Source organism: Falco biarmicus, chromosome 1 (genome assembly GCF_023638135.1).
Source record: "Falco biarmicus isolate bFalBia1 chromosome 1, bFalBia1.pri, whole genome shotgun sequence".
In the NCBI taxonomy this organism is placed as follows: Eukaryota; Metazoa; Chordata; class Aves; order Falconiformes; family Falconidae; genus Falco; species Falco biarmicus.
In genome coordinates, this window is record NC_079288.1 from 69,045,626 (window position 1) to 69,072,812 (window position 27,187).

General features: G+C 38.9%; 1 protein-coding gene across 1 annotated transcript in view; it reads left to right on the top strand.

Moving 5' to 3' along the window:
- Window positions 1–27,187, top strand: part of SCFD2 (sec1 family domain containing 2) — a 199,821-nt gene that overhangs the window by 41,859 nt on the left and 130,775 nt on the right. Inside the window, exon 5 of the mRNA XM_056362349.1 lies at window positions 12,112–12,287. Within this exon, the coding sequence (XP_056218324.1) occupies window positions 12,112–12,287 (176 nt within the window). The remainder of the gene's footprint in view (window positions 1–12,111; window positions 12,288–27,187) is intronic.

The following is a 27,187-nucleotide window of genomic DNA, read 5'->3' on the forward strand; positions in this document are numbered from 1 at the left end:
CTTAACTGCCCTTGTGGAGAAAATGTTCTCCTTAATGTACAGTTTGCACTTGCTGCAGTGTATGACCATTCCTGCTTGTCCTCTCACTGTGCACCTCCAAAAAGCCTGACTCTGTGTTCTCTGTAATCACTCATTATAACCTTGAAGACAGTAAGTAGCTCCCCTCCCTGCTGTTATTTCTTGAAACTAACCAAACCCATCTTCTTTAGCCATTATTTGTGCATTGTTTTCTCTAGCCCTGTAAATGATTGTAGTGACCCTTCTCTCGACCTGCTTTAGTGTGTTTTGTACTGTGGAGCACAAAACTTCATACTCCAGATACTGTCTCACAAGTACTAAATAAAAGGTTATAACCACTTCCACCTGCCTGCTGGCTGCGTTTATGCTGATGCCATCTAGTACATGGCTTGCTTCCATCACTGCAAGGTTGTACAAGGTTGTACAGCTGATTCATGTTCAACTTGACAGACACATTTAATCCTGAACTTTAGAGGGATTTAGGTCACAGATCCACTGTTAGACTATTGTAAGTGAAAGAAACACAGAAAAAGTTGAAATAAAGGCTGGAAAAAAGCTTTATGATTGCTGCAAAATAGCATGTTGAATGTGGCAAAAGGCTTGCTAGTGTCTACGGGCTTCCATGAAGCGTGTTCTTAGTGAGTGCTATTGTTTCTACAGTTGAAAAGAGAACTGAAAACTGCTGTGTCCCAAATGTAAAACTGCTGTGTCCCAAATGTTGAAATATTGTGCTAGCAAACAGTAAATTTTAATCCTCCTTTTTGGACTTTTGCTCAAAGACTGGAAATATATAAAAACAAGAGGGCTTCTTAGGCATTGTTACTTAAGCTTACTCTTGTTAACTGCATTTGTTTTATTTGGGCAAGAGTTTGACAACTGAGAAAGAGATACCGTGCCAGGTCCGGACACAGACTGTGACTCTCTAATACCAAGAAGTTTAAAAGTGAAGGAGCTCTTAACTGGTGGAACAGTGCAGTATAATTCATGAGGAAGAAGAAAAGTCTAAAGCGATAAAGGCAGCTGTAGGTAGCTTTTATTCTTATTCAGCTCTGTTGATCTTGTAGCTGCTCAGCCAATTGTGTGAATTTTTCTTTTTTTTTTTTTTTTTTTAAACTTACCAGTTTCTTTCCTTCATCTCTCACCTTTCCTTTCTCCCCTCCCTTAAACTCCTATTCTAGTAAGTTATGTTCCTTTATGACTTGGGGAAAACACCATTTCACACCTACCTGTTACTTGTGCACTAGTTTATGTATCTTTAATACCAGAGTATCAATTTGACCCTTAAAGTGTGTGGTTTGGTTTTGGTTGGGTTTTTTTTTTTTCCCTGGGAAATGTACACACTAAAATCTATCTTACTGAGGAGAGAAAGAGGAAAAAACGGTAATAGAACATGTCATTTACACATCCTACCTGTAAAAAGTACCTTGAAATACCAAATCTTCATCTTAATTGCAAAGATCAAAAGAATGATGTGGAATGTGCAACCACACTGGGTTCTCCTAATGTAAGAACAGCTACAGCTTTTGGGAATGGGTTTGGAAGTGGTCCTCCTGGGAATTAAGTCCTGCCCTCTGCTTAAAGGAAACATGCCTAATTAAGAGAAGGAGACTGGGGCAGGTAATGTGAAGTGCACTCATAACAAAATGAAATAAATTTTAACCAAAACAAATTGGCAGAGAGATGTTTTAATCCAAAACTGAAACTACTCAGAATAGTATTAAAGAAAAAATTAAGTTTGTAGAGTGTCCTGTACTTCCTCTATTGCAAGAAGTTTATTTGGAGGCAAATTTTCTGTCTCAGTATTTTAGGAAGTTATTCTCTGCAGGTGACTTTAAATGGCTTTTTGCTGTTCTTGTTTAGGAAATGAAGTGCTGTTTTTTTCTGACTGTTTTGGGTTGGGAGGGTTTTTTTTTTGTTTACTTGGTTTTGTTTAATTAGTACGGCATTATACATTAAGTAGATTTACCTTAAAAAAAAAAAAAAAAGAGTGTAATAATGGGACTACTTGCCCTCAAGTTTAAAGAACTACTTTAGTTGGTTCTGAAGTATCAAGCACCGTGTTTAACACTAAACTCTTGTTGAATTTTTAGGGTTTGTTTTTGGGTTTGAAAATTTTTTTGTTCTGTAACTTAATATTCTTGAAAAAATAACAGTTCCTAGATTAAGTTACTTTACAATGTTTCAGGAAATGTATTTTTGTCTCAACTATCTCATTGTTCAGTGAATAACCTACTGCATGCTAGATAGTCTTTTGTGGTGTAGGATGGGTAATGGTTCAAGCCCTAATTGCAAGTCATGTCATATTTGTGTCTTTGCACTTCACTGCTATAAAACAGTTTGCAGATGGAAGTGAAACACAGAACCGTGTGCACTGATGTGAAACAGAAATATGCTGGTAGTGTGTTACCTTTGATTAAAATGTAGTTGGCACATGGATGCAGAAATATTTTGAAGTTTTGAATTTAAATATTTTTTTTAAAAAAGTGCCACTGTGCTTGTAGACTGTCCATTTGTGATGATCAAGACATGGTTAAAAACACAGGAGTAGGTCCCTTAAGCCTCTTTGAACCTGGGTGAAAAACAAAATACTTATTCTTTAAGTCCAAGAAAAGGAAATTTACTGCCATTGCTGCTGTTTAATGGGGAAGCAGCCTGGCTGGTGTGCTATGATATCTTAATTTCATAGTGTGCATCAGCCATAATGACTGTGTTTTGCATTAGCAGAAGAGTTCATGAACATGGGGTGGGAGATGCTGATGCTGGTGTCTGCTGGGCACACAATGGAAACACATGGCACCTGCACTTTGCTGGAACACTGGGGCAGTTGTGGGTGTCAGCACTAAGGACCGTGCTTTGTGTGTTTTAGAACATGACAGAAAGGGCTTCAGAATGTCTTTACGTTAAGAAAGAAACCATCTAGTCAAAAAAAAGGAGGGGAGCAAACTTAAAGATAGTAGCTGAAAGCAATGTAGAAGTAAAAGAGTGAAGTGCTGCTGAGAACAGCCCGTGCTGAAGGATTTAAACCAAGGGTACAGTACGTGCTGGTGTGCTTGCAAAGTCTCTTAGTCTAAGATTTAAGGTAGAACAGTAAAACTGGGTGGCTTGTGCAGTGCTTTTTTGTAAGCATAATTGTGTGAGCCTCATCATTCAGTCCTGCAAAGGATGACTTGTTACACAAGAGACGTGATGAATTACATATATACATATTCATACATCATCATGTTTTCCATCCCTATTTATTTGCTTTCCACCCAAAATGATTGTTAGGGTATTCTCAGCTGCAGAAGCCTTCCAGAAGTCGTCAGAGAAATAATCAGTCCTGTAAATAATGTACCAAAGAACAACAACGACCTCCCTTTCTCTGAGACGGCATGCCAAGAACATGATGAAGTACTCAGTGTCTGAAAACATATGTCTTAGTGCTAAATGAGGACATGCGCAAGCCACCTGAAATCCTTTGGGCGTGTTATTTTAAGACAAACAAGTTGATTCATTTCTGCAAGAAATTTAAAGCGTCCAGGAGATGATTCAACCAAATTTGCAGATTTCAAGTCCCTTTACAATCGTAGTGATTTACTGTTTTGAAGGATTACTGGGTTTTTTTAGGGCTGGCCTGGTACTCAGTATTTATTAACCTAGTGATAGAGGTGAAAAGTAAGGTGGTAAAATATGACCATGATACATATTTAGTCAAAGACTAAGAAGGGGATTTCAGAAACTCTGGTATGCCAGTATTAAATTGGAAGTTTAATATAGATGGTGACCCCTAGGAAGCTTAATGGGAAGCTAAACCCCTGGGAGAGTTAGGGCAATGAAGCTGGTGAAGGTCTAGAGAACAAGTCTTATGAGGAATGGTTGAGGGATCTGGGGTTGTTCAGTCTGGAGAGGAGGCGGCTCAGGGGGGATCTTAGTGCTCTCTACAGCTCACTGGCAGGAGGTTGTAGGCAGATAGGGGTAGGTCTCTTCCCAGATAACAAGCAACAGGACAAGAGGAAATGACCTCAAGTTATGCCAGGGGAGGTTTAGATTGGATATTAGGAAAAAATTCTTCACTAAAGGGTAGGTAAGCATCGGAACAGGCTGCCCAAGGAGGTGAGGAATCACCATCCCTGGAAGTGTTTAAAAACCACGTAGATGTGGTGTGTAGGGACATGGTTTAGTGGTGGACTTGGCAGTCCTGGGTCAACACTTGGACTTGATAATCTTAAAGGTCTTTTCCAACTGAAATGATTCTATGATTCTATAATTCTGTGAGATAAGATTTCACCTCTTTATTCAAACAATTCTGAACTTTGCTTTAATGTTTGGGAGGGCAACCAGATAATGTTGATGCTGGCTAGAGATTGTTGTTACTTTTTTGTTCAGGCTGATTTAACAATGAAAAGGGGAAACAGAATGGTAAAGTGCACAAAGAAGGAAATTGTTGAAGTGGCCATACATTTAAAAAACAAGAAAAGCTCTGAATGACGAAAAAGTAAAAAATATCAATCCATACTGAGACAGCTAAGCTAACAGTTGTGTTTGTTAAAGCCTTCTGAATGTACTCGGGAACTTGCAATGGCAGATAGCCTAGGAGTTGTAAATCATAACTGGGGTCATAATCCTCTGCATTTAGGTGCTTAGAACTCAAAATCTTGATGATTATGTTAGAGTGCTTTAGTTATATTTGTCCCACCTAATTGACTGGGTTTTATTTGTTTTAAGGTGTATAAAAGAATTTCAAAAGAATAGTAACGGAACTGATATTTAAGTACTGTTTCCATTTTGTAGCAAAGAACTGAGGTTAGTGAGGATAGGTGGCTAAAACAGCATATGACACTTATGTGAATATAAATGATCTATATAGGAACAGCATTAAAACAAGGATTTAATGATACCGTGTGCATCTAGTGATGAATAATAAACTGCTTTTGAGATAACTAACTCAATGCTGCAGCTGATGAGACTGTAGCCAAGTTGGGTTAGATGTTCACACTCAGATGGCAAGCGTTAGTTGAGTAGTAAATAGAGTCCAGCTTTATTTATTCTGTGTGTATAGCTTTATGCCAGAAGTTGCTAAACCTCAGCATAGTTGTCACCATTGTTGATGGCTTCTATGTCCTTGAAAGGCACTGCTATACACACCTTCAGACATGTGACGTGACAGGCTGTGCCTCTCTGAAGGTCCATTGTTCTGGAAAGCCCACGACAGGTAGGGAAAAGTAGCTGATCTACAGCGCCTGTGTCCTGCAGGAGGAACAGGGGACAGTAAGGGCCAGCAAGGAAGGAAGGCTGGTCACAGCTCTTCCTTGGTGGCACAGTGCTACTGGGGGCAGGCAGCAGGAGGCTGCCACTGCCTTGTGGTTTGGGGTGTACGTCAGGGGCTGCTTAGACCCCCAGGATGGACTTACCCTGGGACTGCTGTAATGGGGACTTGCCGTTTGTGCACATACCTGTGACCATGGGATTATCTGGATACTAGTGCTTCTGCAGCAGAAAAGGGAGACACACATACAAGTGACCATTAACCTCAGAGCAGATGGGTTTGTTTGTGGGAGACGAGTGTGCAGTCTTGGAAGTAAACCTGCGACATCTGCTTTCAGCCTGCTGTAAGGTTTAGTGCTTTTCAGGTCCAGAGCCTTATTGTGGAAAAGCCAGCTAAACAGCATCTCATACTGGTCTACTTCTCATCTCTCCAAGAACTAGGGAGTAGTTGGCATTCTTCTCTTCTTTATTAACAGTTTAAGGACTGGAGGACTTTTGAAGTTAACTAAACAAAAGTTGAGAGCAAGTTATTTTTGTGGCACTTGCTATTAGAGTGTTACTGAAACCTCCTAAGAAGTAGAAAAGCATTTTGACTTAGTAATATCTGGAATTACACTAACAAGGAGACATAAGGGGTGTCATCTGTCCTACTAAATCGCTCTCACTTAGCTTGCGAAATATCTGACTCCCTTAGCAGTGCAGCTGCCCAGTTGGCTTTGTGAAGTATGAGAGCGTTCCACGTTCCTCGCAAATATCCAGCATTGGACATGATCAGAGGTAAGCTACTGTGATAGGTCTATATTCCTAATACTGTAGACAAGGAAAACAATTTGTTTGGAATTTTTCAGCCCTCTACTGCCTTGAAAAATCTCGCCTGTGAACATAAGTGTGCCAAGGTCATTTCTTTGTGGTTCTGTCGAGTGAAAAATGGACCTCGGCAAAAGCACTCTGGCCAGTGAAGCTCAAACTATGTTCTTGCATAAAATTGAACAAAGTTTAAAGCTGTGTATTTGGCGGTTTCTGTAGTCTTGGGAAAGCATCCACTTATTTATTCAATTGGTCACAAAATGTATTTTCCTCTTTACTTGTTTTCTTGTCCCTATGGAGATAATTAACTAAGTGTTAGATGAAGGACTATGTTTGGAACAGCACATTGATAATTCTGACCTTTGCTCTTTAGACACCTCCTTCATCCATAAATCTTTATGTAACAACAACAAAGCGCTTTGGGATTCTGAATTTTGAAAATTTACTTCTACCAGTAAATCAGTCTTGAAAAATAATTGTTTTCTTGAGGCAATGCCTGCATTACACTACGTAGGCTGCAGCATTAATTTAACATGGAAAAAAGTCATACTGTGGAATCATGTCTTGATGTCTACAAATGCAGTTTGTCCAGTTAACTTTTTGTTTAACTGTTGAGGTAAAAGTCTTTTCATTCCACTTGAACACTCTCACTACTCAAAACAAGATTTTTGACAGACCTTTAATATCAGTTGGTGGTAATTTCTGGTCCAGTATGTCTAACTTGAGTGAACTGCTTTACTAGTAATAGAATTATTTCTTCCATTCAGTCTAACTGTACACACCATTATTTGTGCATGTGTTAACTGTGCTTGTATTCAGTGCTGCTATTTTAATATTTAACAAAATCATTTATTTCAATTAACTATTTTTTATAAATACAAGGTATGGCTTCCATTGTTTAAAAGTTGGCAAAAGTGGTCTGTAGTTCTTTTGGGATCTGCCCTTAATTCTTGAAAGTTGGAGATGGAATTTAACATCTGTATGTCCCAATATGTTTGCAGACTAATTACTGTAGGAGTCAAGGATTGAAGGGGGCCATTTGTATTGAATTAAGTCTTGTGAGCTTTTATGCAACTGCTCGTTAGACACTCATTAAACCCTGCCTTAGAACAAATTAAATTTGTTTGCCTCCACTCTTGTCTCTACTGTTGAAAGATTGATTGATATACCAATACCTTGCTTAACGTCTTGTGTAAATATTTTCATGTCTTATTTATGCCCATTGATTTTAGTACCAATTCTGACCCTTAATGTAAACATTTTTTGTGCATTTATAGAGAACTCTGTTTTTTTCCAGGTGGGGCAGGGAGCCCATACGAGCCAGTCAGTTCTATTTTACTTTCCGAACTGAAGTTCTCTGTCTTCCTAATCATTATAGAAGCCTCTCTGTGCAGGCAGCACAACTTTTGAGTTAAACTTCCAGGAATGAGGGTGATTGGAGCTGCACTGCGTGCTCTAGGAGGGCAGAAGCTTTGTACTCAGGCATTTCTATGGTCTTTTTTTTTTTACTGTAACTCTATCACCTGGTGTGGATTGTACCTGTCTTTTTACAGTGAGGAGGCCTAGACATTATTTCCTTCTTCAGTGATTTCCAGGTTTTAACTCCCAGTTCAACAGCACCTGCTGTTATCCTAGCATCAAAATGCATAATTTTGCACTTTATACTGTTAAATTTTATCCCACTTAGAGTAGTTCAGTGCTCAAAGCAATCCAACTGTGTCTTCTTTTCTTTCTCCATATTAATGATCTTTCACAACCTTGTGACAGCACTCATTTTGACACTGTTTAGTACCAAAATTTGTATTACAAATGTGTACATGCACACACAAGCACACTTACTTTACCTTTTTTTTTTTTTTTTTTTTTTTTTTTGTGTGCTAGTACTTCTCTATTGCTGCGGTGGTTTGACCTTGGCTGGACACTAGGTGCTTTCCAAGCTGCTCTCACTGCTCTCTTCAGCAGGACAGGGGTGGGGGAGAAAATAAGCTGGGAAAAAACCTCTTGTATGTCAAGAGGAAAGGCAGTTTAATAAAGCAAAAGCAAAGGTCATGTGTGGAAGCAAAGGAAAACTAAAGATTTTATTCTCTACTTCCCATCAGCAGATGATGTTTGGCCACTTCCCAGGAAGCAGGGCTTTAGTTCACATGGTGGCTGCTCTGGAAGATAAACGTCGTAAATAACAAATGCCTCCCTTCTGCCACCACCTTTCCCTTAGCTTTTATTGCTGAACAGACATCATATGGTATGGAATATCCCTTTGGTCAGTTTGGATGAGCTGTTCTGGCTGTGTCCCCCAAGATCTTGCTGATTCCCAGCCTGCTGGTGAGGAGGGAATGCTGGAGAGCCAGCCTGGATGCGGTGGAGCACTGGTGGAGCACAGCTCAGCAGTAGCCAAATCGCTGGTGTGTTACCAGCACCTTTCTAGCTATGAGTACAAAGCACAGTGCTTCGAGGGCTGCTGCGGGAAAATTAACTCCATCTCAGCCAGACCCAACACAGTTGCATATTACCTGCCATCTACTTTTGGAAGTTTCTTAGATATCTTGTATTTCTTTTAATTCTAGTCTTTTCCCCCTTAAATATGGTTATGGCATAGTTAATGCTATGCTAAATCCATGTGGATTATAATTAATTCATTAATCGGTTACATACAAGTTTGACATGATATTCTTTGATAAATGTACTTTGCATTTTTTCACCCTTTTCTATGTGACGTAAGGTATATTTTTCTTGGATGTTTGTCCTGAAGCTTTTCATACTTGCAACATTAGACTATTAAGGTAGTTAATTTTCAGCATTTCTTATAAATAAATATTACTTTTCTTTTTCCTACTCTAGCCTAGTCCCTCTTATCTGTTCCTTTTATCCTCAGTTTGTCAGATTACTAAAATAGAGCTGCTTCATCACTGACTTTCAGTGTTTCCTGGCCAGAACTGGCTCCTCAGTAGTGAGACTGGTACCTAGTCCATCATGTTCCTTTTACTTCTGTAATGTCCAGTTTCATTCCCTGCGCTATTTTTTCTGTTCTCTTGCTCAAGATTCTTGCATTAGTGCACACATACTTCAGTTGTTCCTAACTAACCATTCAGTTTCTTAGCTGAGTTAATTCCTGCACTACCTGCATCATCTCTCTGTCAGCATTACTGTTTTTCTTCCCTGTTCCCCATCCTCCTGTGTTCTATTAACTTCTGAGTTTCACTGTGAGACTTCCCAGCCACCACCTACTCATTTTATCCTGTACTTCAGAAGAGGCATGAAGCTTTGAAACATTTTGCTTTCAGTAGATGTTAGTTTTATCAAGTCCTGTATTGTGATTTAAAGTAATAGACAGAGTACCAGTTTCACACATGCTACACTTGATAACTATTCATGGCAAAGGTTACTTCCCAGACAATATGGAATTCTTGGTGTTTGTGCCGGAAAGCTTATTAGTACTTTTAAATCCATTAAAGGTGGTTGAGGTCATACTTCTTCCCACATCCAGGAACTAAAAAATGATCAAGTGCTTTGTCAGCATAATGTAGTGCTTGCAAGTCAGACTTTGGTGCCCACACAGACATCTGGCTGTGCATAGGTGTGGAGTTTGGAACAGAGTATGATTGTGAGGGAGCAGGAAGAGAAGACAGCAGGACCAGACGCTTACACTGAAGTCCTTTCTGCCAGTAGTTGCCATTTTCTGCCTGTGAATCTCTGGATTTGCCTTAGAGGAACAAAATGACAGTTGAAACGATGATGTGCCTGGCATCTATCTCTTGATTTCATAGGACCTGTCTGCCACATTGCAACACAAAAGGGCTTGAAACAGCAGAGGGACTTTAAAAGGCTGGTAGGGGTGGGATTAGACTAAATTTAGTCTGTTGTGCTGAGATCTCCCTCTGTGAGCAAGCAGCAGGGAAGATGGTGAGGATTTAGGTCTTGGGAAAAGAAATTAAATTGCTGATTACCACCAGTCACTTTCCCAGATTCCTTTCCACATCTACTAGAACAGTTGTATTTATCATCCAGCTGTCCAGGGAGATTTCTGTGTAGAAATTTGCTGGAACTCTTGAACCCTGGATCCATGGATATTGTCCAACATCTCATCTGTGATACTTACTCTTTAATACCAATGTAAATTTTGTAAATTACTTGCTAAGGTCAGGATTTCACTTATATTTATGTATGTGTTGGACTTTCTTTTGGTGCTACTCTGAGGGTGGGAAAGAATTTGATTGTTTATCTAAGATGGTGCTGAATGGATCTCAGACTGATCCAGTGCTGCATCTGGATTCACTTTCACAAGGGACAATCTGCAAAAAAACTCTTGAAAAAAAAATTTTGAAAAAAAATGAAAATCAGAAGTCTTGAAAGCCCTCTCATTTTACTGTTTCATATGACGGAAGGTCTGGCAACTGCATGTTTTCTCAATTGAAGCAAGTTACCAGGTTTTGAATTTGCTACAATGTATCAGAACTGCTATAGGTAATAATGCAGTCATTATCAAAGGTATGCTGCAAGGCATGGTGGACTGACATTTTCAAATCACCATGTAAATCTGCCTGACACAGCTTTAAAAGAAGTAAAACAAGACTGAAGGCTCCAGTGTTTAGTCTAAAAACACACATGGCTGTGGTTGCTGTTTTAGCCTATGTGGGCTAACTGTGGAAGCCTTTTGTCAGCTCTCGGGCCTACTGAGTGGTGTCAGCTTGATTTGTGTGTTAATTTGCTGACTTTTCAGTTTGATGCTTTCCATTAAAATTCACATAAAGAGCCTGTGTGTTTTTGCTTTATTTAGCAGTTTTCCCTAATCTAAATGCTCTTCCAAAAACTGCCCTTGGTGTCACTAAGAGAAAGTGCTTTCAGCATTTATTCACTGTTGGAATGATTTATTCGCCATTTATATGATACTGAAAGGATGGAGGCAGGTGGAGAGCCTTGTAAAGTGATGATATAACCAAATGCAGAGAAGAAACACAGTAGCAGACTTACAAGATCTTTCCCTTCTGGAAAAATACTGAATAAAACGATCAGTGGTGTAAGCTATGCCTAGCATCAGCCTAGAGCCTTCCTGACACCAAAGCTTGTTGTGTTTAAGTTAAAGGACCTTTCTCACTCCATCTCACATATCCCTGCTCTGTAGGTCTGCTTTGCCTGAGGAAGATGATTCATTACTGGCAGATGCTGCCAGGAACCAGGAAACAGCCCTAGTCTGGATTTCAGTCCAGACTTGCAATTAGGATCGTGTTTTGACACCGTATTTCCTTGCATGGTGATGGGCATGTGTGATGGCCTGTGATGATTTGCTTGGGGCAGAGTAGGTAGTATGGACCTTCTTCCCTGGAACAGATCACTTCCAAAATATAAACTGATTAAGCAGTTTAGCTGGCACTTCAATGTTGGGTGCAATAACTGCTAATTCTGTAGTGTTTGTTTGGCCTGAATGACTCCCCTCATGCTTTTTTAAGGAGAGATCTACAGGCTAATGTATGGGCACCAGGGTGTTTATTTTCAAATAACGGGTGAAATCATGCTACACTTAATGCATCTCAGAAACAGAAGAGTCATGCCTTGGAAGTGTCCTTTCCAAGAAATGCTCCAGAAAACAGTTCTTTGAATCACTAACATTATCTCTGGTTTTTGAGCCAACACTGATCAAAAATATACCCTCAGGAAGCTGCTGGAGCGTGTGAGTCTGGTGTAAGGTAGAAGGCTCACAAATTCCCATTGGACTTTTGATAAAAACAGAAAGATTATTTAGAAGTAGTCATCAAGTATTATTTTCCTAGCTTAAATAACTGTCCCTCTATGTCTGAAAAGAAAAAAAAACCCAGGTATTACCCTTTATGTCAGCATCTGTTGTGTGTTGTTGAATACCTGTCATACCACATACCTTATGCCACAATTCAGGGATGGAGTCTTTGTCCTGACCTGTTGCTGCAGCTTGAAGCTCCCAGGGATTGCAGTGAAGCTAGGATCAGGCCCATAGTGGAGAAAGCCTCTGAAGTTTTCTCTAACACGTCCACTGCCACCACTGAATGCTGTGTCCTGTTTTCCTTTCCACAGGCAGAGTCACCCCAGAGCAGCTCAGCTCATACATTCAGCTTTTCAGAAATAATCTCAAAGCTTTGGAGAACCATTGTGGTCTTGTACAGCTTGTGCTGGCCACGATCCAGACTTTGAAACACCCACAGACTTCCAAATGGGACAACTTCCTTGCCTTTGAGAGATTACTTCTGCAGGTACATATTATGTCAATTTATTTTACCTAAGGAAAAATGTTTTATTTAATTTTTTTGAATTCCCATTGAATTTTGTAGCTTGTATTTTTTATGAAGTGTGTTGGATGTATTGGTTAAAAGCTGTTCCTTATTGCCAAACTGGTAAAAGAAATGGGAACCTGCACAGTTAATCTTCTATAGTTTTGTCTAAAAATAATTTTATAAACAAAAAGGTAGGCATTAAAGGTGAAGTACATAAATAATCTGATTTGGGTGACAGTTTTACATATCAAAATCCAAGATGATAAAACTTTTAACAACAGACAGATTATTATTGTTGTTGTTGTTTTTATTATTATTATTACCACCAGTCTGAAGATGCTTCTTGAGGTAATGTGCGAATGTGCGGAATCAAATGTAGAGAGGACTTTGTTACCATGTGAGGGTAAAACTTGTGTAATTTACCGAGCAGATAAAAGCATAGTAGGAAATTCCATGCCCTAAGAGTGTGAGGTTTCTTTGCTCACAGCTGTCATCTACCCGTAGCTCTTCCCACCACCATGTTTTTTACAGCATCCTGTTGGTGACCACAGTATTATTTAAATACACTTGGATTTCTCGTAGGAAATTAAGAGTTAGTCATATATTGAACTCTATTCTACTAACCTTTGGAGATGTACCAAATGAGGAGTTTTTCGGAGAACCAAATAGAGTTAATTTCTGCTGAAATTCAGGGAAAGTTCAAAACTTTCCTCTCTGTGCTGTCTCTTCTGCCATTGTGTTGGTTTTAGAGGAACCATCTTTTGAAGGCCTAGCAAGAGGCAAGTCTTCATAAGCTAACTTATAGTGAAGTTAGAGTCAGCCTTAAGTGTATAGTGTGGACCTCAACTAAAACTAGATACCTCTGTAAAACTTAGCTATCTTTGTCTAGATGTTGAAAACAAACTAACAGCCCGACTTTCCCCATGATCTCTGGCAGCAGGGTATAACCCTTGGTCCTTTGAGAAGGCTCAGCCCATACTTCATAGCTCTCTAGTCAATGAATTTCTGTAACATTTGGGGGGCAAATAATGCAAAAGTTAAATATTAGCAAGCTCTTGTGTACGTTAATAAAAAAAAACAACTGTTCTGTCTTGGTAAGACTGAAATATTTTTAAGTAACATTGGCAGCCTTCTTTCTCTGTTAAGAAACAAACACATCTCAAGTAAAAGAACTCATCGCAGCCATTCTTTTGTTTGTCTAGATTGTAGAGCATGGGAGTGACAGCCTGTAGTCCCCTTCTCTGTCCTGCAGTGACTCATGTCACATAGCTTTTCTCAGAAGCTGGTTATGTTCCATCTTAAAACCAGTTCAGCTTTAGATTCAAAATAAAGCTGCAAGCTCAGCACTGTTTTCACAACAGACAGCTGCCTATATAAAAGCCACGCCATAAATCATCAGGGAGTGGAAAAACAGATAAGAAACAACCAAACTATGTATTTCATAAAAAACAAATGTATAACAAGCACTCTTATAGTCTTAGGTGGTTTTGGATTATACCCGCTGCCTTCCACCTATCATATTAAGGTAAAATGTGTTAGCCAAAGCAAACTTTCTAGGCTAACATTTGTAACTGTTTCTTACACACATACTCATTTTCAGTAGTTCAAACAACAATTATGTTGAATTACGCAATCTGTACAGCATGTATCCTTTCCGTGGCTCTATTTTGAAGGCAGAGTCTGACATGCGTTATCTGCTTCTGAGTACGTGGCCTGTGTCTGATCTGTTGACGGGGTTATAGGAAAAGCAGAATACTGAGAGACCCAGAAGACATCAGAGATATTTTTATTTTAAAAAATCAGCTAGGACATTACATTGTGAATGGTTGGTACATAGCACTCTGCTAATTTGATGCCATGGTGGTTTGTTTCAGCAGTACTACTGAGAAATTCTTTAGCATAATTGTTATGTTTCAGATATTTTAAAATAATAAATCTTAAAAAATCCTCAATAAAAAGTAATTGTTTTGACATGAAGGTAATATTGTTACTGTCCTGTATTGGAACCACATAGAAGACAACTGTTTGTGAAAGATCTACTGGGAGTAATATTATTACACTCAGACAGTGTAGGAATTTTAGAGTTTTTCACTGATGGATGCATGTCAGACTCCAGCTGATGCCAAAGGAGATAACCTAATATAAACAGCTGGTGTTAAAATTCTCAGATTCCCCAAAAAAATAAATCTGCACAGTTTTGGAATTTCTCTCATTACTGGATCTTTCTGATGGGTGTCGTGATTCTCTCCTCAGTCTAATTTGCATTTTTCAGAAAAATCACACTGTTGACCTGAAGCCTTTAGTCTAACTCATACATTGAATAATGTCTTCCATTTTTCTTCTTCTCTTGCTCCTTGATTCACTCCTTTCAGTTGATGTTGCAGGTACTTAGTTCTAAAAATGGCCTGCTAGAGGTAGAAAGTAGCCCACTTCCATTATTTTATCATAATTGAAGATCTTTAACTACAGTTTTCAGACCTGTATTGTCTCAGTAAGTGTTTTTAAGTCTCCAGCAAGGAAGTTTGGTTTTGACTAAAAGTCCAATGAATGTCAGTGCAGCTGCATACTTACTACAATGTTGTCCTCTCCTTAACTGGAATGGGTGAATGGTCTGAAACTGGATTTTTTTGAGAACATGGCCTTGACTGCAAAGGAAAGGGGATCATGTGCTGAGTTAAGAGTAATGCATCAGAATGATTCATCTTGTCAATCACAAGTTTTCTGTGTTCTGCTGCTCTACCTATGCACATGATGGAGCTTTTACTACCCAGAAATTTTAAATGCTTTGTGAATTGAAACAGTATATCCAGTTTACCAAGGAGATATCCCACCCCATCGTATTTTCCTTCTCTTGAGGTCCTCTTTCTATTTTTCTAACTCTGACTATCCATAAAACTGATAGGTGGGAAGGGGAACACAAACTAAATGCTGTACCATGCTGCCTGCAACTCCCTAGTATTCCTCATGTGACTGCCTTGTTTTCCTTCAAGTGAGGATTTAAAATTTAGGGTTGTAACAGAAAACAAGAAAGAGTGTCACTCCATACTTTTCAGCTCTGTTTAGCTCTATATCCTATTCTCAAATTTATGACTTTCATGGAGGTTTATTAAGCAGTAGAGCCCGTGAAATACAAAAGCACAAGAAGAGGAGCTTTCTCCAGAGTTTAAACAAGATGTGACACTGTGAAAGAAAAAATATTTTTGTTGGTTTTAACATATATATGCACTGAGCAGGGACTTTAGCCTCCAGATTCAGTTTAACAGTACCCAGCAGCATTACACAGTGCAAACGGGAGCATTGTGCCCCAAGGGAAAGTGAAGTTGCTCTGTGAAAGGTGCTGCTCTGAAATTCTCCAGGTTGGATGCTACCTTTTAGAATTGGCTGCATCCTTCTGGCATAATCTTGCTCTCAAGATTTACGAGTAAAGTGCTTCTCATACTGAGTAGCAGTCTGTTTTATGAATAGCCATATCCATTTAAATCCCAAGGTTGGGATATATTCAGTGCAAGCAAGTTTTATCAGGCTGAGTTTCTACAATAGCATATGGAGTGTTTGAAATGTCATGTCCCTGTCCCCCCAAGAAAACAGACATTCTCCAAGCAATTTAAAATTCTGCAGCTGTACTTTGGAGTCAGACAGAAGAAGAGGGGGAGGATTTAAGTTGATTCCAAGTTTTTTGTAGGATGCCATAAGTAAAGACATTGCCATGTTAAAAAGTTTGCTCTCATTGTCATTTCCATGTGGCAGCAATGGCAGCAAACGCTGGCAACAGTTGTACCAGTTGGCACTGCATGGTACCTAAAGGTTCATGTCATCTTTTCCTCTGCTGATTGTCTGCTGCACATTTTTTAAATGCAAACCTTTCTGCTAAGCTAAGTGGATTTAAACCACCGGATCCTGTGTGTACTGTGTTTGGTTCCTGTAGTAGAAAGTTCCCAGTGTAGATGCCTTTCCATAACATAACAATGACTAGTAATAACTCAAACTAAGAAAAATTTCTTCCACGATATTATTGCTTTATTCCTTACAAACAGCTCATGCTTTATGAAGCATTTTTTTGCATCAGGACTTTGAAAGCAAACAGCTATTTTGACCTCCCCCAAAAATGGGAGGTGTGTGTTTCTTCTTTAGGATGAGCACATTCTCTTCTTTTTTGAGATGTGTGGGCTAAACTTAATTTTAAAACTGAAAACGTACCAGCACTGTTGTCTTAAAATATTTGCATTGCCCAAAGTAAGGAAATCTGAAAGACTATGGAATTCGTTGTCGCTGTAGTATTGGGGAGAGGATTGTTGCTTCTTGGTGCTTTTTTGTGGCACAGTTTTTGTACCTGCTGACCAGCATTTCACAGTTTACTGGGAAATGCGGCAGCTTCAGCTTTGACCTAGAAGCCATGATGCTACCACTGGATCTCAGTACTGTCAGAGTTTTGGTTTGTGATGCTGATTGATGTCACATAAACTCAAGAGTAATCAGAATTAAAGGTTATACTAAAAAAAACCCCACAATAAACCCACAAGACCAACCAAAACAAAAAGTCCCCAACACGTACACAATTTCATTCTATAGATGAGTGGCTGTAATTAGCTTTATGATCATAGTCAGTTAAAAATCTTTTCAGCTTTCACCTATTTGAATTGTCTTGCTTTTCAGACTTAAAGCCCCCTTGGGACCAAGTCCCCTCTGAGCTTTGACTCCCTTCATGGCCTCCAATGTCTGAGAGATGAATGTCTTGCTGATTGGGCCAGTGCTCCCACACACAGTATCTCCCAGCTATGGCATCAGAAATGTCATCAGTGAAATAGCATGTTTCTAGCAGATAGTGAGGACAGCTATATCCCATTGCTTTTGAATCTGAGCCCGTGATCAGCCCTACCTATGCCAATAGTGTGTTACTTTATACTTCTGGTCTCTGCCAAGAACATACAGGTGAGCACTGTGCATCACCTTGACTGCTTAGAAAAACAAATGCAGTGTCAAAGTCATTACCTACTAAAGTAAATTTACTTGTTTTCAAAGGATGACTTGGTAATTTGAAAAATTTTACAGGTTCTTTTCCATTCTTCTTTTTTTAAAGCTTTGCTATCCTAGGAAGGAGAACACTGTAATATTTTAGCAAAAGTATCTGGAGTTTTTAGTGCCTCCTGGTAATAATAGAAGTAGGTCAAGTACTCTGGTGGCGTATGCACACATACTTATATGGAGAGCTTCTGATAGTATAGTATTTTCATGTTTAGATTTCCAAATACTAGTTAGTTGTATTTTATTTTATTTCTATTTTCTCATTTTGGTGCTGTAAAATTTGACAGAAGACAGATTTTATTTTTTTTGTCCTTGGTGTATTGAGAGAAAATATAGACCTGTTTTTAAAAGAAACAGGGATTTCATGCCAGATGGTCATTTCAATGTTTTTATTTTTCTGTTGGCAGAAAGTGGTTATGAGGTTAATAAAATGACATCATTCATTCTTCTATGAATATTAGAGCGTAAACTCACAAAAAAAAAAGTGGAAAAACTGCAATACAGCTGAGTATTTTATATTGTAATTAATGTTTCAGTAGCAAGATCTAATCACTAGGGTGTTAGTAACCATTCCATCCTGTGCCGTGATTCTCTACAATTTTCACAAATGCAGGGTATGTCTGACCCATTACTTAATGAAAGATGACATTATTATTTATTTACACTTTTGGCCATTGCATAATATGGTAGGCGTTGTCCAAATATGCATGCCTGCACAGGGCCCCATGCCAATAAATTTGGAAACTTTAAAGACACCAGCTTGCAGACTTTCCCAGCCTAGCACTCACTAGTTTTCAGACCTCTCAACTTTTCTACAGGGTACAGTAGTTACGAGGTGACATTATTGACTCAAAACTGGTATAAACCAAAAGCTTAAGCATGGGCTTCAGGGCTGCTAAAGCAAGTGGTTTGAACAAAGCAGTGCAAAAATAGGAAAAGCTTTTGGAGTAATTCCTCTTGCTCTGCAAGAGTAATTCATGGTTCAGCTGTAGTGAGACCTTTTTTTCTACATAGAATAGATTAAGATCAGTGGCATTTCTTGTTATTATTATTTATATCGCTTTAGTCTGCATGTAACATAATTATGTAGCTCAGCTCAATGCAATAAATTGTCTTTTTGGTGGCCTGCAGTGTTGATCAATAAATCTTTTTAGAAGGAATACTGCAACAGTATTTGGAAAGCAGAGCCATGATGTTAGCTGCCTGTAATTAGATATGTTATATTAAAAAATTTTATTTAAATTAGGTCACTTTTAAACATAAATTTACATATGGAATGAATTGTCTTGGTGGGAGTCTTGCATGATACCATATTGATTGCAAAGGTCATCCTCTGGAATTTGGTACCTTTTAGACAAGATTGCAGTTTGGACACTGATACGCATGCTGTCTTACACAGCTAGAGAATCAAATGTAATTTGTTGATGACTTCTGAAGAGAAAATAGTCCTGCAGCAATCACTTGCTTAAGCTTCCAAATTATTTACAGTAAGTTCTTATTTAACCATCTGTTTGTAAGACATGCTTCATTTAAACTGGGAGTAATTTCCAGAACATGCAAACCCAGTTGGATTCTGCCTTTATATATGTGATATTTTTAAATTTGCAAGTATTTATTCTACATAAAATTTATGTTAAATTTCATGACCTTCCTTAAAAACTGGTGTATACAAGCCGTGAAATAGTGTTGCTTCTTGAAACTTGCCTCACATGGTCTCAGTTAATTTCTTTTGCTTGCTCAGTGCCTCTTACATTCATGATATTTTGTTTTTAACAAGAATTCAGTTGTATTTATGTGTTTTCTGTAAGTTTCTATAAAACAGAGCCCTAAACTGCTGGGAACACCTCAGTGCTACAGCAATACAGGTAAAACAGTGGACTTCATTTGTGAAAGTGATCAGCTGTTTTGAGTGTCGTTGGTTTTGTGCACCACCTGTGATACTCCATAGAGGAGAGGCTTGTTGGTTACAATTCATATACCATGTTCTCAGGAGGCTCAGTTATGGACCCTTTCCGGGTTTGACATGCCAGAATTAAGACATTCCAACTCGTTTTTCTCAGAAAGAAAGAGCTCTGTGTGTGTGTGGTTTTATATATATATATATATATATATTTATATATTCTTCTACTCTATATATGTACGTATATAATTTTTCCAGTGAAACTAATTCTGTGAGTAGAATGCTTTTGTTAGACTACTTTGAAAGCAAAATAAAATAGAGGTAGGGATTGTTTTAACATTAAATAAATCTTTTGAGAGTGAACAGAAGCTATTCTAGTGGCAATTTATTTATCTGTTGAAAGAAAAGTGGTAAGTTTTTCTATCTCTGGCTGACAAGGAGTTAAAATATCTTAAGTGTGCTTACCATATCACACAGGAGTTGAGTATCTTTCTGTATTCTTTTCAAAAAAATGTGTCTGCATTTTGGTCTTAAAAATTTCAAAGTATTGCCATTGTGGCTCTCATTTATAAAGCAAAGACTCTCCTTCCTCATCTTCTGAAAGAGCTAATATTTTCTATCCAGATAAGGGTCATGGAGAGCCTCTAAAATGAACACTTAATAAAGAAATGGCTTTCTTAAGTGAACAGATGTCCACATCAATAAAACTTAAAAAGCCTTGTGGGAAGAAGAGGCTAAAAATATTAAGTCAATGGGAACTGTTAAATTAATGTTCTATGTACAAAACCAAAATACTTGCTGTAAAATAAAATAATCCAAATGTAGAAATGATTGTAATGGGAGCTAGCACTTGCCGGGGGCAGGGAGCAACAATCCACTACCACTCCCTCTACATATGCACACATTATTTTGTTAGAAGTTTAGACAAGTAATAGCTTTTTCTTGCCAGTTTTCTTTTGAGATGCATGTTGAGATTACATGGTAGTTGGTATCTGGTTAGCCAATGTTGCAGAAAGGCAGCACGGTTCTCAGTTTCATAGGAACACTTGTCACCAGTGATAGCCAAAGTCCTTCACCAGCCCGGGGGAATTCCTGTGTGGAGCTACGGCTTCTTTCTCCTCTGTGACTTTCCTTCTTAATATGTAATATTAACTCCTTACTTACTGTAAAAGGTAACATTAACCAGGCCAAATGGCAGATGCCCTCACTCCCTGTCAGCGTATGTGGAGGAGAGGCACAGTAACAACAATAGTGAATGAGTCGTCATTTACACAGATAATTGTGTTGCAAGAGGCATAGTTTCTCTTGTGCGTACTCCCAGTAAGTCCTTGCTTTGCTGTATGCGTTGCTCCACTGACAGAGGATTGCATACTACCTGTTTTACATTAGTGGCAGGATCTGCTTTTCATTCTCTACTTAAGGAGATTGTTGTCACCTTGAGCAAGAAATTTGTCTTACTTATTTCTGTTATTACTTGCACAGGACAGGCTGAGTCATTCATGAAACAATAATAAAAAAAAAAATGCTCTTCCAAAACCATAAGAAATGTCCCCAATGGACTGGGCAAATCTCTTGGCTTATTAATCTGCAGAAAAATGGCGTGCGCTGTTTTGCATCTAACGAAGTGGAGGATTCAAGTACTCTTGGCCAGCAGCATCTTTAATATGTTTTGGGAGGCAGGGACCTGTAAGCGGTGTGGCTTCAGTGGTCACAAGTAGGCAGTGCAAGAGTGCAGACTCTTTCGGTCCATCTTTTTGCCTCTTAACAACAGAAATCCTATTAGCAATGTCCATTCATCAGCCTTCAATAAACAAGTTAATTGGCAAGATTTTGCCCAGTACTGAATCAAGCATGTTATTTTGGTGTTTAGTTTCTGCTAATAAGGTCATTAACTTGGTGTTAATTGTGTGTTACTGGACAGGCAAAGTGGTATATGAATGGTAGGTGGGGAAGTAGGCAGCTCCATCTGTGCTCTAGTGTTTTATTTTCTATCCATTTTGTTCATTATGATACCCATGGCTTTTTGGTAAAAAGACTTGTTTGGTGTATTTTTTTGGATGCTTTCTGTCAAGATGATTCATTCAGTTTGTCATAGTCTAGGTTAGAAAAAGTTGTTTTTCTTAAGATAATACATAGGATTTTTTAGCTAATAATCCTAACTGGATCTTGCCGCTACTATAGGTTTGGAGCAGGACTTCATTTACCTTTGGGTTTTGTCTGCTTTCACTAATTATATTATAGTCTTTAAGGAAATAAGCATTGCCTTATTTTTGCAACCCGTGTGTTGTCCCTAGGTAGGATTCCAGGTACTGTTGTAATAATAATGAAATTGACACCATACAGCACAGCATGTAGTGAGAGCTGTACTCATAGGAACTGCTTATCATTGTGGCTGTTAGTTCAAAGGCAGTAAATCGCCTATCAAATCTCTTATCTGCAAACCAGTTTGATAGTGCCAGCACTGTATATCTGGGTTTGAGTGTGATTATACTAGTCTGACAGTTTAGTTTTCCTCATTTTTTTGGAAGATATACTTGATTATTTCCTGCAGACAGGCAAGGAGAAAGTGGAGAAACAACACAACTGAAAATTAATGAACACTTTTCTGTGGGTGGTATCCAAAATTAACAGTGGGGCTGCCACATTGCATTCCCTCTTGTCTCCCCACCTTAATGAGCTGCATATTTCCCTTTCCACTGGCCCACACACTTCCTTGGATCACAGACATTTCTGGGCACAGGGTGCATGCACAGACATACAGGTGCACACTGAACTGCTTTTTCCCACAGTCTGGGTTGTCTGGCATTAGTCAGCCCCAGCCTAGAAAGCAGATAGTCCCATTGGCAAGGTACCGATCCCTAGCTGTAAGCCTAGCCTCTCCGTTCGTCTTGTGTCCCACAGAATATGCTAAGGGATTTTTGCCCTGGCAAAAAGATAAACTCTGGTGAGTCTTGATGTGCTTGTGCAAACGTGCCCTCATGGCTGCTACCTTCAAATCACAGCTCCTACCTCTGTTTGCATCATCTGTTCTTGGTCATGAAGCTCTTTGAATGAACAACTGTCCTCAGACTTTGGGGCTAATATTTTCCCCAAAAGCATTGTTTTCAGTAGGAAAGTAAGTATATTCTTAATTTGGTTTTGCTGACTTGATGGAAAACAACATGGTGTTAAGTTTTCGGAGTTGTCAGACCAGTCAAGGTCAGGGTGGTCTAGGACTTTCTACTTTTCCTTACTAAAGATTTTATTTTTTACCCGGTGAAATTGAAATGGCAGTGAGCTAAGAACTTGCAAAACTCTGTATTGTTGTTGGCCATGTTTTCAGTGAAAATCCCCACCCCTGAAGGAAGCTATGCAAAAAGATGGTACTACACAGTTGATTGCAGCTTAGTCCCCAGCTATGGAAACATGGTAGATTTTTGTGCATTATAAATTATGATATTGTTTGCAGATGCATAGACTTGCTTGATATCATTTGCTTGCTTCCAGTGAAGAAGGCAGACTCAGTTGTCCTTGCCTAGGTTAGAAAAGCAGATCTCATTTGAAGGCAACATGCTGACTCAGCCAGCAAAATCTTAGTGCAATTTTACCTTTGCAGTAGGTCATGAAAAATCCTTTTCAAAATCAAATCTGGCTTGTCAGAGGCCTGTCTGTGTAGTACTTAACTGCCTTGCGTCCTCTTTGACATGACCAGTTACCTCTACGTAAACAATTAAAGCTGTAAGCCTAACTCTTCCCTCTTGGAGAGGTGTAAAATACTAGGATTTAATTAAAACAGTTACTACTACCTCTGCTATCCCACAGGTATGTGTAACAGACAAACGACTGCTTCCCACATGTTCCTGAGTTTTCTTGGGAAGTGGAGAGAGATTTCTTCTAGTGGTTGTCTTCCTTTAGATTTTCTCCAGTTCATGTCTCTTCAGTAAAATTATCTTTTATTGCCATTAAGTTTCTCTAGGGACTTTCTTGATGTAAGAAGATACCTCTTTGGAAGCCAACCTGTTTCACCCCATGGCACCACATTTGTATACAAGAGTGTATACGTCAGCATACCATAGACCTGGCAAAAGTGGATTTAAGTGGGAAGCTGCCTGCTGGCTGTGGTGTTCCCAGCTCGGCACAGAGCAGTGTGAGGGCTGATACAAGACACACTGGTGCAACAAGACTGCTTCCTTCTCATTTGCCCCCACCTTCCCACAAAAACAAAAAGAAAATACTTGCTCCATACCTAGAAATGACCTGCAATTCCCTAGTCTGAGGCTTCTGAAGCCTTGTTTTCTCTGTGTTTATTCTTTCACGTATTCTGTAAGAATGCTTTATTAATTAAAAATGCAGTAAGTACAGGAGAAAAAATTGAAATTTCTCTCTGGCCGTCCCCCCCCTGTACCACCCTGTCCCAGGGTGTTTGTGTGCCTTTAAAACAAATTGCATATGGTTCTGTGAATGTTCCTGTAATTCAAAATAGTCGTGTTGCCTGCAGAAATGAAGGGCACCATGCACACATAAAACTTGTACAGTATTTTCTAATGAAATACGACAGCCCATTTGTGCAGCTGTGTCTAATAAGGCACGAATACAGTTAACTGCTATTTACCTCCTCACACTCTGTTTGTTTGAAGTACAGAAATGCTGTACGTTCACATTAGGCAATTCAGTACAGAAATGTAACTTGGACTATTGATGGGAAGTATTTCATAATTTTGTAGCAGGTTAAAACATATGGTTGTAGTTACAATAAATAAATGGCTTAGTCCATAAACGACTGCCATTCAGCTCAACTGTCGGGTTGATGTAGGTTTATCCTTCAGGAGAGTAAAATGTAGGTAACAGATAAGTAATAAATGGTAGTCTGGGTCGCTGCCTGGGGAAGGGAAAAGTTTCAAATTCTTTTTAACGAGGACACTTGTAAGAGAAGAGGAAAAGGTAATGTGTCAGAGATGAGAAACTCTCCAAATACGACTTAATTCTATCCACCAGTTCCTCTTCTAGTATTTCTTCCCTGCTCATCCCCAAGTCTATGGGAAGTGAAATAGCTGCTAAGCCATAGGCAGCAAAAGATTCCAACACAGTCCATAGTTTCATCTGACTTATCCTTGCATAGTAGTGCTGGTTTCCTGAATGGAGCAGAATAGTTCTTCTCTGATAAAAATAAGGAACGTTTTCTTTAAGTTTTTTAAAATGTCTCTGGTTTTCTCTGAATTTCTTAACCCAGTATTCTTCTGCAACACAGAGAACATCTCTGCAACAAAGATAACAGAGTTAAATTTGGGAAGATGTAGGCACTCTATTAAGTGAGGTTATCAAATGCTGTAGCTATTAAATGTATCTGCTCAGAGTGTTTTTCACTCGTCAATAGATCAGAGTGTGCTTAAAATAAAGGTTCCCCAGAAGAGACTAGGATGGGTCCTCAACTGCCTTTTTATTAACAGGTATTTTGAAAATGGCTGTGTTGTCCGTGGTGACCAGGCTCTCACTGGCTTGATTTGTTTTTGTTCTGTTTGGTTTTGAAAAGACATTTTTTAAAAGCATTCATCCTTATAGCTCTTTTAACAGATACAGTTTAGAGAAAGCTCTCATGTTCTTATACATCTCTACTTGCAGGGGGGAAAAATACTAAAAAGCTAAAATTCTTGATATCATGTACCACTACCTAAAGTTTGTTATCAGTAACGGGCAGTAGCCTTAGCTGGGCATAAGTCTTCTGACTGTGACTTTCTGATACATAGGAATACATTTCAAAATACATGTTCTTGTACCAAAAGCCAAGTGAAAAGATCTCTTAACCTCCTCTCAGTTGTCTTAATTGAATCATCCTGCTTCCCCTCTGTGTAGATTTTTCCCTAGACTGTAGATGGATTTTCTGTCCAGGTTTTTATTTGTGGAATTACTCAAAAAGTACTTGGAGATACACAACACTCGAGTGCACTGTATTCCACAGTAGTTCTGGAAAGCTTTAGAACAACTCAGGTCACCTTCTGTGTCCTCTTATCTACTGTTTCTCCAAGCTTGTCTTGGTGAGATGTTAGCTGTTGCCAGGATTATTGGAAAATTGATGCTGCTTCTCCTGTGTCCCCTGGAAAGAAAGGGCTGCTTGAGAATCTTCCTACTGTAGGATGGAGATGGTTCACTACATTTTTTCATCACATTTACAGAGATGGCAGCAGATACATAAAGATGTAAGCTGCTGCTACTTCAAGGGAGTGTCAATCACTGACATAGGCAAAGTTTTGCATTGTCTACATACTGTTTTAGTTGTTTGCTGCAGAGAAGAGGTTGAATGTACTGAAGACACATGTGCCAGCATTTAATTAGTAAGTGTCTGACTGCATGCATTGGCAACAAAGGTGTAGATTGGGAAGCCACCAACCATGTGTTTCAGGGGACAGGATAGCTGAGAAGTCTGTTAGCAGGGCACAAAACCTTCAGTGTTTTGCTTTGAATTCTGATTTCACCCAGTTTTTACAGCCATGCAGAATGGAATTTTTACTGTAGGAATTCAACCTGTGTAAGGCTATCTGTCTGAACTCCGAGAGCCAGCATCTGCAAATGGCTTGCTTGCCTCTAATGCAATTGTTTCCTAGCTTATCAATGTGTGCGTTTGTGTTTGATCCCTAGCCTGAGCGTGACATCTATTAGAAGTGATCACTACTAGGAGATGAATGATTTCTTTAGTAGCTGATAGGTGGCCTTAGAGAAGTGAGGATAAGCATGGAGTAGCGTGCCATTTCTCATCCTGCTTCCCTTCTGTAAGTCAAAAGAGGATACGCAGTTCCAAGGCATTACTAAAGCACTTCTCCTCAGCACTAGTTATCTTGTCCTTTTCCTGCATGTGCTGTTCATAGGAGTTTTATTTTCATAAAATATGTGAAGGCAGAGAATACTCTTAAATGTTTTCAGTAAGTAGTGGCACGGGAACTGAATGTCTTATGTAAGAGTACAAAAGCTAGATGCTGTCTCACAGAGGGAGCAACATATTTCATGCAGATGGGCTCTCAAACGATGCAAACAGCAATTCATGGATGACCAGGTGACCTGTTTTTCTGTGCTGAAGAATTAAAAATAATTTACATATTTTTGTTTTTAAAACATTTGCATGTCATCTTGGTGTGATTACTGGCACATGTTGTATTGATTCAACTTTATTGTCGCATTATTCTCTCACATTCAAGGGCCACATGTGCTCCACATCTGGTGAACATTCAAAGGCCTTTTGAAAAACATCACCGCGTTTTTGTTCTTGGAAATGCTTATGACAAATACCACACTTTTGCATCTGCTTCTGCTGTTGGTTGCAAACAGGATGCAGTAGGCTATGCCTACTGTCCAGTTACAAAACTACCAAAGGTTTACAATACATTTCCTGTTAACCAAAGTGATTAACTGCTTAATTGTTGGTCCTTGTTCCATGCACTACAATGACCATGCATCCTTGTTCTGGTGAAATCACAGTGGACTGTACTGAATATGTATCTCTTTATGGCCACTGTCATTAGACTAGGAAACGTGGGAAGAAAGGACAGCAGGAAGAGAACCATTGTGTTTTTAGGAATGAATAGGACCCCTCTTTTTTACAGTTATTTATGCTAAAATATAATCTTGCTTTTGAGGAGAGCATGCCTTAAAAACTGCTAGCATAGTATTCAGTGTAGAAAGTCACCAATAAACTACTACTTAAAACATTCTGGGAAAAGTTGGATGTTTTCCTACAGATCTATCATTAATGTTCTTGTTTGGTACATGGCTCAATGCATTTTATAGTGTGACTGCATGACTGTTTACCACTCTTCATGACGATGACGTTGCATTTATTGTGAACCTCTGAACACCATCTGTTTAGAATATACGGTTCCCCGTACCAAATCAGTTGCATGCAAAGGAGATTGCAGTGTGCTTTTCACACATTATTTATTATGTAGGGCGATGTTAAAAATCATGATTAGCATCTTCTTACATTTCACCC